The 16,026-nt window shown below is 49.6% G+C and overlaps 1 protein-coding gene across 1 annotated transcript; it reads right to left on the bottom strand.

Annotated features, from left to right (window-relative positions):
* Window positions 1–1,217: 1,217 nt before the first annotated feature.
* Window positions 1,218–2,723, bottom strand: gchfr (GTP cyclohydrolase I feedback regulator). Its single transcript, XM_040199019.2, has 3 exons — window positions 2,450–2,723; window positions 1,914–2,008; window positions 1,218–1,668 (listed from the first exon to the last, which is right to left on the bottom strand). Exons 1-3 carry the CDS (start codon window positions 2,483–2,485, stop codon window positions 1,539–1,541), a joined length of 261 nt encoding a protein of 86 aa, XP_040054953.1. The 5' UTR covers window positions 2,486–2,723; the 3' UTR covers window positions 1,218–1,538.
* Window positions 2,724–16,026: the final 13,303 nt, after the last annotated feature.

Here is a 16,026-nt window from a genome sequence, read left to right as displayed (position 1 = left end):
AATGATGTTATTGTGCCTCGTTACCGCCTCATTGTAGCCAAGTATCGATTTGTAATCCTTTCAGTTGTCTGCGTTGACGTTCAGTAACTGTTGCATCATCCCAAACTGTGAAAAGATGTTAAACCAGTTTTCAGGTTTCCAAAGGTGGGAACTTTGTGTCACAAATTAATACATTTGGTTTGTTTGACCTGTTCAAAAACAAAAAATGGCACGGGGTACTAAGTATTTCATGGCAGGGAGAGGTGACCTTCTGGAGTCTGGTTGTCACCGCGATGTTGCCAGGCAACTGCTTCACAAAAAATAGGCACATAACCGCACCGACGCAGGCATATGAAGATTGGTGGAGATCTTCAAACCGAGCTCGCTTTGAGCAGTAAATAAACATCCATTTATTCTTCACGCATGATTTTTCCGCAATAATTTTGTTATTTTTTAGGGGGGGGCGACTTTCCCCACCAAAGTGTTTCAGTCTAACATGCGTAACCCCAGCGTTTGTCCCGTAGGATTCCGTCACGTGCCGCGGACCCATTTAAATAATACCAAAAGGCTACTCTCTTCAGTCAGGCTATTATTCTAAGCTGTTTTCCAATAGGTCCCATGTAACAGATGCCTAGAAGACTCTTATTTACGCTCCCTGAAGAGCCAGGCTACCGCTGTGTGACCCCCACTAAGCCAGGCGGCACCCTGCCAGAAGGTTGTGGTCGCTGTTTTTCTGTTTAGTAGCAGCGTCTTCTGCCCGTGGAACATCGAGACATCCGAATAGTCGTATTTTCCTGCCCCTCGGGGGGGGGGGGGGGGGGGACTATGGCGTAATGCTGGGCCTGTGTTTCTCCTGTCATCGCGTTCAGGGCGCCGCACGCCAGCTCCGCAACATCCGACCCGGCCGTCCCCCCCTCCCGCCGCCGCCTCGCCGTGACTCTGTTACACAACGTCCAGCTGTGGAGCGCAGTGGTGCGAGACATCTGCTCCTCTCCTCATCATATGGTTTTGGTTTTATGAAAAGCCGTTTTTTTTTTTTCTTTTGCTTCCTTTGAATCCAGGAACACACAAACTGTGTCCAAATGACAACAGAGGAAATACAACTGCAGGGAAGACACTCACCAGTAACCCCGCCGTGACCCTGGAGCAGCTTCTTCTGCCCGGTCAAAACCCGTCGGGCCTTTGGACTCGTGGCCCCCTGTCAGGTGCCCTCGGGCCTCAAGTACACAATCAATACACATCGTTCGATCGTTTAATCAGGACTGAATTTACAGACGTGCCTTTGAGTTTGACTGGAAATCCGACTCATCGATGCCACTCGGTCACCACTGGCAAATAGCAAACAATATGTGCGAAGGGCCCAATAAAAAGCCGTGGAATGTTGGTGTTCCCTGAAATTGAAGCTAATCTGAAACGTTAAATCGGGGATAATCTCAATTCTAGAGACAAAGGGTTTATTCTGCCGCCGCCAAAGGTCGACGGAGTTCTTCAAACGTGGCTCATTCGCCTGTTTTAAAGGCGTCTCGGGACGTCTCGACGCTGTCGACGCGCTCGCTCCGTCACTCCGTCTCCTTGTGGAGGCACCACACCAGCGTCTGCCCCACCCCGGTCATCGTCAGCACGCGGAAGCCGATCTTCTCCAGCTTGTCCAGCACCAGGCGGGGCGGGTCGTCCACGTGGTACTCGGAACTAAGTGGGCATAAAACACAAAAGTCACTCCACCGTCCACGGATGTGGGATTCCTGTGCGCGCGTGTTTCGGAGAGTCCGAATGCCGTTGATTTGTTTTCCGGTGCTCGTTCACTTCCTTCCACACCTCGGGTTCATTTCCCAGCAGCGTGTGACTCAATGATCCGTGTTGCCTCAGCTTGAATGGTTTGTTCTAACGCTGCGTCAGCGCATCAGATCAGATGTGTCTCCATTTGCAATACTCACAAATTGTTCCCCAGCATGGTCGTTTTCCTCGCTCCCAGGTAGATCATGAGAGCGGCGTCAGAATATTCATCGCCCACGTTTGTTGGGCCGGTCTCCTGTAAGAAGCAGTGCATGAAGTGGGGTTGATGGGGGATATGAGTGCTTGGATGGAACGGCGTGCGCTGCGTGCGCAGCAGCATAATCTCTACTAACTAGACGCACTAAAAATAGATCACCGGACAGCCGGGCTGCGGAATTAGTTGCTCCAGTCGCACGTTCATCTAAAAGGAACGGCTCAACGAGAGGGAGGGAGGCGGAGAGCTGGTGCTTTGGATCAAGGGCACCGAATGAAAAATACGCACGCGTCTGGACTGTTTGTTGTTTCCAGCACGCGGCTCATTGCGCCGCGACGCGCCCTGATCGATTGCTGCCGTGCCAAATAACCAAATCCCCGCATCTCCCACTGGAGCGCGCCTCTTTATAATAAACAAATATATATTTAAAAAAAAAGGAAAAGCGCGGCACGCACGAGCTCGTGGCGGACGCGGGTTACACACCAGTCGGATCTGCGTGCTGACGAACACGTAAGGCATCTCTGCTGCGGCCTGGCGACGCACCGCTATTCCTCTGGGGAAACCTCTGCACAGAAGGCGACGGTCCCCCGGTCTCCGCTGCGCGCTCCTGTCCACGCAGCGCGCCCCCCCCCCGCCCCCTCCTCCTACTCTCCCCCCTACTCTCCCCCCTCCCCCGGATTGTGGAAACACCCACCGAGACGCGCCAATCGCTGCTCTGCGCGCAGCAAACCCGCGTGGCTCTTGCTCAATGTGATGTGGTCACAGAGACCCCCCCCCCCCCCCCCCCCTCCCATCAATAATAGTCATTTAAAGCCTGCTGGCAAACCAAGTCCCCTCAGTTCTCTCCGGTCCCACAATCAGTGCTGAAGAAGAATAGAGGTTTTATCTGATCATATAAAACACAGTTTACTGTCATAACAGTGGCACAGCCTGTCATCTGTTGGATTTGGGGGGGTGAGCAGGTGCTGGGGCAGGATTGCTGAGAAGAAGATGCCACCTACTGGCTTCCAGGATAACTGTCACCTTGTTTGTGCAGGTTGTCTTGATTTTTTTTTTCTCTCCACATAACTGTCACATAACCGCTTTTCCCTTTTGGGATACGGTTCCGTTTTGATCGACAAGCTTCTGTTTTGGCCTCTCGGTGGTCTGATACATCAATGAGCTTCCATTTGAATCCTTCGTGGGCTTTTTTTTTTTACTGCCCCCCCCCCCCCCGGAATGTTTCTTTTCTGTCCCCCGCTAACCTGCGACCCAGTTCAGCAAAGAAAACAGGAAAGCAGCGGGATCGCCGCCAAGGCCGCCCCCCCAAAAAATAAACCAAAGAAACCGTCTCTCCAAACATGTTCCTACCTGAGCCACTTCCTGGACTCCAGCCGTGACTTCCTGCTCCGGCTCATCTGCTGCTGGTTATGGGAGTGCGGGGTCACCTCCTGTGTGACCTCCGGTGACAGTGGAGCGCCTCCCCAGCGGGGTCCGATCGTTTCATGGGGCCGTTTCCGTCAAATGAGCCAGAATAAAGAAATAAAACCTCTTTCATTGTGCCACAGTCATGAAAATGTAAACACCGCAGCAGCTGTTAATCTGCCACTTTTACGGCACGGCCCGTAAAAAAGTCACAAATAGCAAAATCCTCTCTAAAAACTATTAGACGTCATGATTATTGAAAAAAAAGCACATCCTGCAACTATATAATATATATATATATATATATATATATATATATATATATATATTTTATATATATATATATATTAGATATGAATATAATATATATATATATATAAGATATTATATATATATATATTTTATATATATTATATATATATTATATATAATAAATATATATATTTTATATATATATATATATATATATATATATAATATTCCCTGTTGTAACCGTAAACACAAAAGGTGAAAAATCATCAAGATCTCTTCGACATGTGGTGTTCATTTAAAAATAGAAACACAAATCATTGTCAGAGGCCTCGCACGTCGCAGACACAACATTAGGTTCCCTCTGATAAATGTGTCTGCTGGATTCACTCCACTGTGCGTGTGTGCAGCTGAAGACCTGCACAGGAATCGCCTGGCGGGGACTGATTCATTTCTGCAGCATGCGGCGTGTGTGTGTGTGTGTGTGTGTGTGTGTGTGCGTGTGCGTGCACCATGATTTACTACAGGTGTGTACTTCTATTCCATAATCCAGCGCGGGGATTTGAGCTGTGGGAGAGCAGGGAGCCCTCTGATAGATTGGGTGTTGGGTGTTACACTCCGCGTACGTTTACATCCGCTTTATTGTGACGAATCGCCGTCGGGGGCCCCCGAGTTTCTTCCTCAGGCTTTTGCACTCATGCGTCTGTGTGTGTGTCCGTGACGTGCGTGTGAAGTGCGTGTTTCCCCCCCCCCGTTTTCCCAGATTGCATCCAGCATCCGCTCGTTGTCTCCTCTTTCTCACCCGTCCTCACCTCTCGCCCCGTCTCCTTTGCACCGCTGGCTCCGGGAATAAAAGCGCCCGACGTTGCTGCACGTGCTCCAGGCGGCGTGTGTGTGTGTGTGTTGTGGTTTCAGTGGTCGTGCGTGTCGTTTAGGGAGACTTTCTCTCAGTGATTAGGAATAATGTCAGCAGGGGGTTTCTTTCCCTCTCATCACCCGGATTTAGATGTTTTTGTGCGCTTCCATGCGGGAGTGATTGGACAATCATCAGCAGGCAACAACAGGATGCATAATAAACACAGAGGGCAGATTTAGCACTTGAATCCATAGACCCCAGTTTGTTGTTCAGCATTCCTCATCTGTGTTTCGTCGTGGGGATTTTGACCACAGCAATGTTCGTTTGGGAGACAAATCTTTCTCTGGATGTTTTAGTTGGACAGAGATAAATAGACACAGCAATTATCCTCTTTGTCAAATGTGAATTACTTTGTCCCAGGATTCATCTCCGTCTCTTCCAGAAAGCTGAAGGGGAAGAAAATGTTCCTTTGGGATTTATTAGCAAATCGGTGGCTATAAATTTATGGCTTTTCATTTTGTTTTGTTCAGACATCAGGCGTCCGGCCCGACGAATGATTCAAGTCCACAAACAGACGTTATTTTCATGCTCAGTTCTTTTGAAATCGTCTGGGCTTCCTCCCTTTTTTTTACAGACCCCGGCCTCCCCACCACTTTTCAGCTCACTCATTACGTTTTATTTCCCGCTATTACCAGATCATAAAAGTATTTATTGCCGACTCTCCTCCAAAATCAAACACTTGTTTGAATATCATGAAATTAGAATGTCAATACTTTAAGCTTTCTTAAGGTTTAATGTTATAACAGTCAATTATAGCTTAAATGTTGTGCATCTTAAAGTAGTTAAATAAAACTTTTCACTTTTTACTGTGGTTATGTCCGAGGTATTAGCTGGGCTCTAGTGGCTTTCAATGCACTTTCTTTTTTAAATGATCATCATTAAAACTTGACTTACACACACACACAACCACAGTGAATCGTCCTGATCTGGACGGGCTTCATTAACCATCACGGTACGTCTGTAAAAGTAATGTAGAAGTCCGATTGTACGCAGAGAGCCAGGAATGGCGTCCCGGATGCACACCGCCAGGAGTCACACGTGTGGTTATTGTCCCGTTTTGCAATCACATGACCGCCGCCGCCGCCGCCGCCCCCTCACCGCTCACCGTGAATGGCTGCCCGTAGAAAAACCGCCAGGACGCCGAGGCTTGGCAGGAAGGGACGGGACAGCTTGACTTTGTTCAACGCGAAACAACAACAGGGAATTCGGGGAAGTTGATTTTAAGAGGAAAACTCGAACCACATCGTGGTGCAACGTGTGCTGTGATGAAATCTGCAAAAAAAAGCAGCGGCTGAATACCGTAGAGGGTGATATAAAAATGATATTCCTGTCTTTTTCTTCACCTCCTTCTTATGAATGACTGCTGGCGATCCCCTGCTCGCTCTGCTATCTGATGCTGAAGTGTTTGTGATTTATTAGGGCCGTTAAATCCGCGGCGAGCGTGCGGCGGCTACAGAAGCAGACATGACGTCCCCGTTCCAAGGCCTCACATTGGTTTCCATTAATAAATCAGGAGATCCTTGAAACAAAGAGCGCGGGCGGCTGCTAAATATCCGGTTTGGGAAAGGACGGTATTAACAGAATATCCAGGTGCAAAAGGGGGCTTTGACATCGCGACCCGCAAGTCGACAGCGTGCTGGCAGACAAAAGGGGGCAACTCGGATAGGGAGTCCATCATGGGACTCATCAGCTTATTCATGCAGGACGACGTTAGAATACCAGGCGGCGGTGGGATTGTCGCGTTGGGACCCGGGTTTCTGGGTTTTGAAGGTACGTCCCGACGGGCTCCGCCATCGTGAGTAGCTGAGTGGGAAGTGGAAACGTTGAGGGTTTACAAGATGGCGGCTAGCCTCGTGGGCGGAGAGTCCCTCCAACGCCGTGCGGTCGGGGCGGTCGCCGCGTTCCCAGACTGACACTTATCTAATTCTCAATGTGCGGCTTCGTCATGAAGCTTCAGCCAAAGCAGAGGGGTCACGGGGGGGGGGGGGGAGACATGGACACCCACACGGCTGCACACGCACACAGAGTGCTATTTATATTTTCACCCTATGGGCCTCTTGCATTAAAGTGAGCGGAAGGTTGAGTAATGAGGCTTAACATCTAATCCAGACCTCCCTCGCTTATCTTTTCACTGCTCCTACCGCTTCTAGGAAAACTCTGGGTAATTCTTAGGAACTCCCCTTTTTTCAGCTTGGACCAAATTGCATTCCACACAAGTCACATCCTCCTCAACCCCCGATCAGCACTCCCATGTTGGTGGATCCCTTTGGGATGCTGGGACGTCCCACGTGGAGCTCTGCGCTCTCATGCAAACATTGAATCCTATACAACTTGATATTTTGTGGGTGGATGAGGGCGAGGGGGCTTCTCTGAGGGGTGGGTTTGGTCAAAGCACCGCCGTGGAAGCAGGGAGAGGAGGCCCTTCCTCTGCCTCGCTGGTCTCTAGTAGTATTTAGTACGTTAAACTCAGGATTCTGCAAAGAAGAAAAAGCTAAATCGTCATAAACAGGCCGAACCCCTTGGCCCCCGCTGACACGTATATATGTTAACATATTGGTTTTAGAAGGTCCTCCTGCTTGGTTTTTAGACACGATAGAACCCGAAAATAAGAACGATTGATGTCAAAATCTACCACCGTATGTCAGTGGCTGTATTTCTGCTCTTGTGAATCCACAATTGACTTCTGGCGCTAGTCGTCATTAGCGTGAAAGACCAGTGCGAGGCATCGAGGCATCGATCCCCTGCGTGCCGAGTGCTCCTGTGCTCTTCCAGGAAAGACGACTTAGTCCTTGAGCGGTTGAACTGTTGACTCAAAACCACAGAGACACCCCCCCCCCCCCTCTCTCCATGTCCTGCCATCTCCTCCCTCCTGTCAGGTTCCTTGCGGGCTGCTCCCCGTCTTCCCCTCCGTCTCGGTGTGGCTGCTTCTTATTCCCGGCCTAATGATTCATTTCCCCGAGACGCAGTGAGAAAATCCTGCACGAGTCTCATTTGCTCTCTTTGCTGTGCGGTTGGAGCAGCGTGTGCACACATGTGGATGCAACTGGTCACGCACACACACACACACACACACACACACACACACACGCGCACAAACCGATGCAACCTGTTGTTTATTTCGCAAGCCGCTACTTAGGCTGGCGGACTGGATTAAAATGATTCGGGCCAAACGAACACGTGGATATCAGATGCTGCGTCTTCTGTCTTCATACCGTCTTTCTACCGGCCCTTTTTGGACAAATTTACACTACACACTCATTCTCCTTCAACCTGACACACACACACACACACACACACAGAGCCTGGTCACGTAGCATCTCCCTCAGGGTTCCTGGTCCAACCCTCCAGAGACTTTATTTGAGCTCTTTCTCCAGACCACGGCTTCCACTCTGCCACCTCTGGACGTTCGTTGTGTTTAGTGCTCCTCTGAAGTCGTCTTTGTCCCCTGCACCGCTCCATTCGACTCCATCCCCTGGCCCGCCGGGCGGAGGGATGCGCCAAGAAGAAGAAGAATATGCCACTAAGGAAAGCTTCGTCTGCTTCCCCCTGACGCTCATTTGAATACGCAAGCGAATGTCAGATAATAACACGCAATATCGTCATTGCAAGCTTGTAGCAGGTAAGAAAATCCAAGCAAAGTCTTGGATTCTTGAAAAGTGAACATATTTCTGTTCATGACCAAGGCGACGACGTGCCAAAGTTGAACTGCCTCAAGATTCATTTTTCCTTCAAGTGAATGACTTCCCTTTCCCTGCTCCTCACTCGGCTGCTTTGGCTCCTCGGGTCCTCGCTGGCATCCAGCTGCTGAAGCCGGTGAAATATGTCCTCGGCCTTTATGGAATCCCATCAATCCAGCCCGGCCGTCTCCCCCGTTTCCCACGTGTGTTGTAGTTGGCCTGCTGTGCGACACGGTCGGCTTACACCTCATTAGCGCTCTGACAAACTAACACTGCTTTCCGCCTGAGCGGTGTTGAGGTTGGGACGGTGCTCGCTCCGCTTGAACTCTTTTCCCGGCCTCGTCCGTCCCGTTATTGAGACGCATCTTTTCAGGCCCGTCCTTCCACAAATACGCAACTTCTAGTGCGTCTTTCAGAGAGAGACAATGTGGCAAAACACTGCACCATTTCCCAGCTTCAGTCACACGTCCACAGGAAGGCTGCTCGTTGTACCGCGATCCATTTTAGCCTTATGGAAGTGGTGTGAATATTACGTATTAAGTCTGCTACACTGCCTGTGTACGGTCAGGGGGAAACAAGGGGGAGCCTCTTCTGCACGGCATCACTCCCGTTTAGCCTCTAATCTTTTCTAAGTCGGCTAAATTGAGTCAAATCTAAATAGCGGACTCTAAGAAAAATAAACATCGCGTAACAATAATTGGCAATGTGAAAATAATTTCGATTTGTTTGCCGTGTACAACATCTGCATTCTCGCAGCACTGCGTCATTCTTTTGCTCGTTGTATTGTCAACGTCTGCAGAGATCCCGAAGCTGAAGCTGAAGCTCGATGCGTGCGTGTTAGACAACGTGATTGAGTGTTTCATAAAAGCAAAAAAAAAAAAAAAAAACCCGTCAAATCCTTTCCCTGGAAAGGCCACAGGAAAGCGGTTCAACTTCACTGTCATACTATTAAAACTGCTGCGAACCACACGCGCTTTATGGGGGAGGGACGCAGTCACACAAGTCACCACAGCCATTAGGAAAACAGATGCATCGTGGGAAGAAAGCCAGCGCCCAATATTAGTAGATATACACGTGTATCCCTCGCCTGTAGATTTGGGTGAAGTTTGTATACCAGCTTCCAAGAGAAGGGCGCCGTGATTTATCATTCTGCAAGGGTCCGTTTAGCAACGTAATGACTTTTAAATTATACATTTTCCATACGTAGTGATCACAATCCACATTGTCATTCAATCCATTGTTATAAATATAAGTGACCTACCGACCTGCAGTGTTAAGCAAAAAAAAAACCCGCCCGCCGCCCGTCCTTATCTCACACAGAATGGAAACAAAACGTCTTTTTTATGGCTCGTCATAAATCAGCCGGTTGATGTACTGCATGTTAAACTCTCCCCGTGTAGTTTGTTACCAAACGAGGGAGTAGGTGGGATGTCAGCTCCGGGCCAAGACCCAAACGAGCGCCCCGGGACGGGACCGATGGGATTTGGAGGGTGTTTTCTCAGCTGTCCCGCTCAGGAGGACTCGGGTCGGCCGTCCCCTTGGAACTCAAATGTTCGCAGTGGACTCAAAGTACGGATGTGTCCATTTCGTCAGTCGACGTTTACGCTTCAATACACTTGACGTCGGACTGCCCAGATAACGGGGACCCGCGTGTGGTGCACGTCCGTCTGCTGGTGCCCATTCGATAATCCAACTTCTCTTAGATCTTTTATTGGGAAACGTCCTCGCTGCATGTTACAGCCTGTAAAAAGACATAATGCTGCAGTTATTACAGGCTCCAGTTGGTTGTTAATGTGATTTAAATGGCAGGACGTCCGTATTTGTCCGTACAACAAATGCTGCAGCCATAGCGACCGTTACGTGCTGTTTTTCTTCTTTTTCGATGTGTGCGGCATCCCCCCCCCCCCCCCCCCCCAAAAAAAGGAAACATAACTTTTCAAATTAGAAAAGTCTTGTCATTATTTTGAAAAGGGGCCACTCCGGGATTATGGGTTTGGAACCGGGCTTATAATTAGACCGGGGTTAAAGCTAGGGTAAGGATTACTGTAGCATGTCATTGATACGGTTCCAATTAGAGCTTGGGGGGGGGGGTTTACAGCATGAATTACTTGCCCCCACAACTAAGTTTGGGTGTGCTTGTCCATCTCCAAACGCACCCGAGTCCAGATTCTCCACATGCTACGCAATGCTGATAAGTAAAGTAAATCTCCCTCCGAGCCGTAAGTGGAAAAGAGAAGAGTAAAGCAGAGCGTAGCTGTTGGCAGCGGCATCTGGCAGCTCTTTGACCGCTGTTATGCAGATTGACTTGCATCGTTGAGACAGGGGGGGGGGGAGAAGGAGGGAGGTGGGGGGAGGGGGAGAAGGGGTGGGAGGGGGGGGAGGTGGGGGGCGCGAGGGAGCATAATGTCTTATTTTTGCTGGCAGAGGAGAGAAGTGCTACCATGGAGGCGGTTCTCTGCAGAGGCCCATACGTCCTGTGTTCCTGGCACCCTGACCAGCAGGGGGTGGGAGGACGCGTGGGAGGAGTAAAAAAAAACACAAATGGGGGGGTCAGCCAGGCAATGCCCAGAACTGGCTTAATGGGTTCCCCTCTGCTGCAGTATGTTGAGAATTAGATCAGACAGCCTGACTCCTGTCTCGCCAGCTCGGCCTGCCGCGATGGGGCTTGGCATGTTGATGGTTGTGGGGGGGGGGGGGGGGGCGAGGGGCTGTGGACGCTTCTGTCTCTTCTGGTATATAGTCCTCCACAGTGTTCCAGTACACACCAATGTGTGTGTGTTTGAAAGCAGGTCCCAGCGGTTCAGACAGAGGTGGCGCTCCCGCACATGTGTGGAAACCGAGTTGCGTGATCACCATGAGCCGCTGCACTGATGCGTGAGAGTTCTGTTATTTAAATATTTCACATTTATGGTTTTTGTTTTATTATAAACGCGAAACCTACAATTATTTCAAAAAATATTTTACGACCCCACTCCTTGAAAGGCCTCGGCCTGGGGTTGTTATTGGGGTAAACAAGTTGAGCGAGCTGAAAAAAAGTACATGGCAGGAAAAGAGGAGAGCTGCGTGCTCGCCTGCGTGCACCTGAACGTCTCCCCTGCACGCCGTCTGCAGGCCTGGCACGGCCCCCCCCCCCCCCCCCCCCCGCTGCCTTACATAACGCCATGAGGTCACCCGCCCAAGATGGGACGCTCGCTTTGCACTCCGGTGAACTCCTCTCAGTGCTTTCAAGTGGCGGCTGGACCAGTGAGCAGAAATATATCGCCACGACTTTTGAATTCCATCTCAACGCGATCGGCCTCCTCCTCTCCGGAGAGCCCGTGTTAGCACCAGTGCGCCCATAAGCGCCCGCCATCCCCGCTCTGTTGTTCTTTATGATCCAGTTAAAGCCGTGTTCCAGGGACCCCCTCCCGCACCACAGTGTGATGAGACCAGTAGAGTCGCCCCAACACACACACACTTAACATCTGAATTCAGCAGACGCTGCTGTGCATCATGACTTTGGGCAACTATCCCATTTAAACATTCAAAACGTCCACGGTGAGTTTTTGGTATTTGCAAGAAACTGTATTGTGCATCTTTTTTAAAAGTATTTTATGCAGTTGGATGTTTAAAAAAAGCATATCTATAGATGCATAAAAAAGTGCATAAAAAAGTGTGTCTTAAGTGAGTCAGCATGCTTGCACACGTGAGTCGGAGGAGTTTTGGTTCGTCCTCACGGCCTCATCGCACCGAGAGTTGGTCTCTAGTTGTAATTGACTTTTTAAATTGGTTTAACTGATCAGCCCTCATTTGACTCGCTCGGCCGACGGCTCAGCAGATGAGGAGAATACTGCACATACTTGTGTGTGTGTGTGTGTGTGTGTGTGCGCACGTGAACCGGATTGAACTCGCTAACAGCGGCCGCTGCATCCTCAACACGAACAACAACCCCAACGTGCTGCGAGCATCCCGGCAAAGTATTTTTTTAGCGTTGGACTCAGCGAACCCTCCTCCTCTGTGTGGGGGGGGGGGGGGGGTTGCGGCGGCGGCGGGGGGGGGCGCTGACAGCCCATCAGATCCCACTACAGAAGGAGAACGCGAACACAACTGAAAACGAATCCCTCCGAACGCAAATAGCTTGTTGCTAAATTGTTTTGGTCTGGCGTACAGCGCTGCCAAGGAGAGGGCTCGCAGTGGGATGGCGTGAAAGCGATGGGCGGGAGGACCAGAGTTCTGCCGCATGGGAGTGAGGGGTTATGGGTGGCGTGTAGCGGGAGACGGTTACGAGGTATTTCGTGTCCGAATAAAGCAGCAAGCAATTTGAATTTGAAGAAATACTCTCTCCTCATCCTCCATGATGATCGACTGGCCAAAAGTTCACAGACACCCACTTATATACTTCCTGTGTACTTTTGCTCGTTGGCTACAATTTGCGTGTTTGGAATATAAATCTTATCGAAGTGCGGCTTCCAACCACCGACCGTGTGACAGAAGCGTACGTGGCTCCTGTGACGGGAGCCGTCGGTTCGTGAACCACGGCTCAGAAGATCTCGTCGTCTTGGCCGTTGCAGTGAAGACGCGAGTGGATGAAGGGTGCAAAAGTGAATGAGACAAAAATGTTCAAATTAACTTTAATGTACTGAGAACACGACGTGGAAGTGTCTTTTTGCTACGGCAAATGGGATTTTAATTCACCTAATGAACACCTGCTGCACGAAGAAGACCCCAGACCACAAACAATACTTATGGTATTTTCCCATTGTCTCGACTTTTCTGTGAGAGACAAAGTTTCATGACCTTCTTTTGTTATTTCAGCACGATAATGCTTCGCATCACCAAAGGCGCTTTGCGTGGACGGAGGTTTGCGACCTCGATCCAAAAGCACGGGGTTGAACTGGTGACTGTGAATCAGGCCTTATTGCTCATCATCAGCACGCAAACATTTTTATTCCCCCGCTTTTATGCTTGCGTGAGCACTATGGGGGAGAGAGTTTGAGGTTTCGGTTCAACTTTTCCAAGATTATTTTCCTATTAATCCTTTTTGTTCTAAAAAAAAAAAAAAAAAACCAAAAAAGCAATAATCGTTACTTAAGTTAGAAGTCGCACGGATCTGCACGTCTTCTCACGCGCTCGTTCACGGGGTCACTCAGTGTTTCCAACGTTCTCATGTTACTTAAAAAAATAAAATAATACACGAGAGCAAAAAATCTGATTGATTTCCTTCCCCTTCCAAGACAAAGCTTCTCGGAGATACTCGAACGTGCCTCTCAAGGAATCTTACACAAGAGCGGTGCCAGAGGTTTGTTATTGTCTGAGCGCACGCCGTTATCTCTGACGCTGGGCGCGATTGACGGCCTCCCGAAGGAGGGGGGGGAGGGGGGTCCTGGACCTGCGAGGGCTTTCCAAGCACTCACTCCGGCTGATTGAAGAGGTCGCCAGCTATTTGTAGGTGACGGGCGTAAAGTTGACTGCTTTTCTCGCCCGGCGTTGCCACGTGACATGAATCCACGCGGGCGTGGTGACAGCTGTGCTCGGGTTTCCATGCCGACCAAACGGGGGCCACTTAAAGGCAGTTAATGTGAGTGACCGTCTCGGGAATGGCGGGCCAAAACACCACGGAACATCGTAACCGTCCCGCCCTGTAATAATGAGCTGGGTGATTGTGTATTGAAAAGGATCACTTCACCATTTATTGCAGTTGCGGGTCACCAACTGTCGCACACCATGTCGGTAAGTGTGCCAAAACTAGTTTACAACCAAACGTTCAAGGTGACAGGAGTTGATCATAAGGTCAACTGGAACATTAGTTTGCGCCCCTGCTCGGTGTCTAAATCCAACAGGGGTTTTTGTTGAGGCAGGAAATGGAAATTCACACATCTACTGTGGAATATATCAAGCTGAAAGAGCGCGCGAGCGACGGCTATTTCCATTTTGTTTGGGGCACAACAGAGTTCTCTGATGACAGGATGACTTTTTAAAACCCTTTTTGAGGTTGGATTATTGCAGCGTTTCTAGAAAGCAGGGGCAAAGAATCTTAGGAAAATCCTGCTGCATAAATACGCCGCTGTGAGTAGACAGAAGAGAGACGCTTACTCGCCCGTTCGCAAATGTCACCTTTGTTCAATGTGTTCTCTGGGAAAAAGTTGATTCATAGTTAATAAGCATTGACCTCTCTTTTTTTTCCATAGGAAGGCTGTTGGTCATGTTCTTTCAAAGAAAAATGCCTCTTTTTCTGCAGAAACAGAATGATTAACGATGCTGTGGGTCAGAACGGAGAGTGCGCACAATCACTGTCCATAAAAATGTCCCTTTTCTAACGGGGCTGCATCGGTGTGGAGGACAAAGGAGGGACGAGGACCAGACGCGGCGTCCCGTCGTCTCCGCTGTCTTCCCGGTAATCGTCCCTCTCTCTCCGTGCAGAGCCAGAGTCTGGCGGCCGGCGGCGCAGAGAACCTGGTGGGAGGTCACGCTGTGGTTCTGCGTACGTGCAGAAAGCGAGTAAGCCCGGCCTGTAACGCTCCTCTGTTTTCCTTTAAGGAGTGAAAGCGCGGGGGCGTGCGGAGCCGAGAGAGAGGGAGAGAGAGAGCGGGTGACTCGGGGTGAAAAGGAGTCTTTCAACTGGACACGTTTCAAGGATGTTTTGGGAAGCGGTGATGGAAACGGGGGGAGTTCAAGCGGCCCATTCCTCCCCTCCAGGGTCCTCGCTGTGTCAGAGCAAGCAAAGGGGGGGAGAGAGGGGGAGAGAGGGGGAGAGGGAGAGTTGCAGTACAGAATGTCTTCAGCCTGCTCCGTATTAACCGCAGTGAAAACAAGCCTCCCTCAGAGTTCAGCCACAGCGGCTTCTGCAAATACGCAGGTGGACCAGAACCGGGCACGGAGCAAACGCTCCCATGTGGCTTGGAGGCCATATGAAAGGAAGCGAGGGGGACGAGTCAGACCCCCCCCCACCTGAGCCCCCTCCTAAACCAATATTTATGTACCATACTTATTGCAAAAATAAAAGTTGAGCATTAGGTGGTTTTCCCAGAATACAGAAAGCGCAGCGGACTTTTTGGGGAGTTGTCCGCTGCGTGTTCGGCGTAGATAGATATCGTATGAAGGGATCATTGTAAATCCCGCGTGATACTGATGGTGATATATGGAAGGCGTGATAATCACCACGGCCCGGCAAAGGCGGGTCATCTCAGGTCGAATGCCGAACGTCATGTCATCATCGCCTTTGTCATGTGACAAATCTGTGCGGGACAAATCGTTTCGGTGGAAAAGGTACTTAAGTACAAATGAAACAATGTGAAAACAATCCTTGTTAGCCTTACATTCAAATGAGGAAACCGTAAAAAAAATAAAAATTCTGATAATACTTTCATAAAGTAAAAGAATATTGCTTCCTGGCAAACGCCCTGACGTGACGCCCACACTGTTTATCAAGTTAATTTAGCTCTCAAAGTGTATATTTATTTGGCCTGCTCCATAATTGATGTATATCTCTATTTTTTATTATTTTTCCACTTTTTAAAGCTCCAAAGTTAAACTCATTTAATTGATAAATGGGAGTTACACTACCGGCATAAAATGAATGTGTTTGTACGGGGCAGAAAAGGGCGGCAGTCAAAAGGACAGCGAGCTCTCTGTTAAATATTGACGAGTGAAGCTTGTGGCTTCATACTGTTGCTGCCTGCTTGTAAGGGCCGGAGAACAAGCGCATGCAGGGGCCTGTAACCCATATTCATCTGTCACAACAACACCGAGGCAAGACATCGGCGTCTATTATTATCTCCCTGACCTCTCTGCAGTGCCGACGCTGCTCCCACAGATCTGACCAGCGAATGATGACA

This window comes from Gasterosteus aculeatus, chromosome 15 (assembly GCF_964276395.1).
Source record: "Gasterosteus aculeatus chromosome 15, fGasAcu3.hap1.1, whole genome shotgun sequence".
Classification (NCBI taxonomy): domain Eukaryota; kingdom Metazoa; phylum Chordata; class Actinopteri; order Perciformes; family Gasterosteidae; genus Gasterosteus; species Gasterosteus aculeatus.
The sequence above is the reverse complement of the archived record's forward strand: the minus strand, read 5'-3'. Positions and strand labels throughout refer to the sequence as shown.

What these genes read in the sequence shown, in the direction of transcription:
- gchfr (XM_040199019.2), bottom strand. Translation starts at nt 2,485, where the DNA reads ATGCCTTACGTGTTCGTCAGCACGCAGATCCGACTG. An exon ending in TCAGCACGCAGATCCGACTG is followed by an intron (nt 2,009 to 2,449) that starts GTGTGTAACCCG and finishes TGCTTCTTACAG; the next exon opens with GAGACCGGCCCAACAAACGT. An exon ending in ACCATGCTGGGGAACAATTT is followed by an intron (nt 1,669 to 1,913) that starts GTGAGTATTGCA and finishes ATGCCCACTTAG; the next exon opens with TTCCGAGTACCACGTGGACG.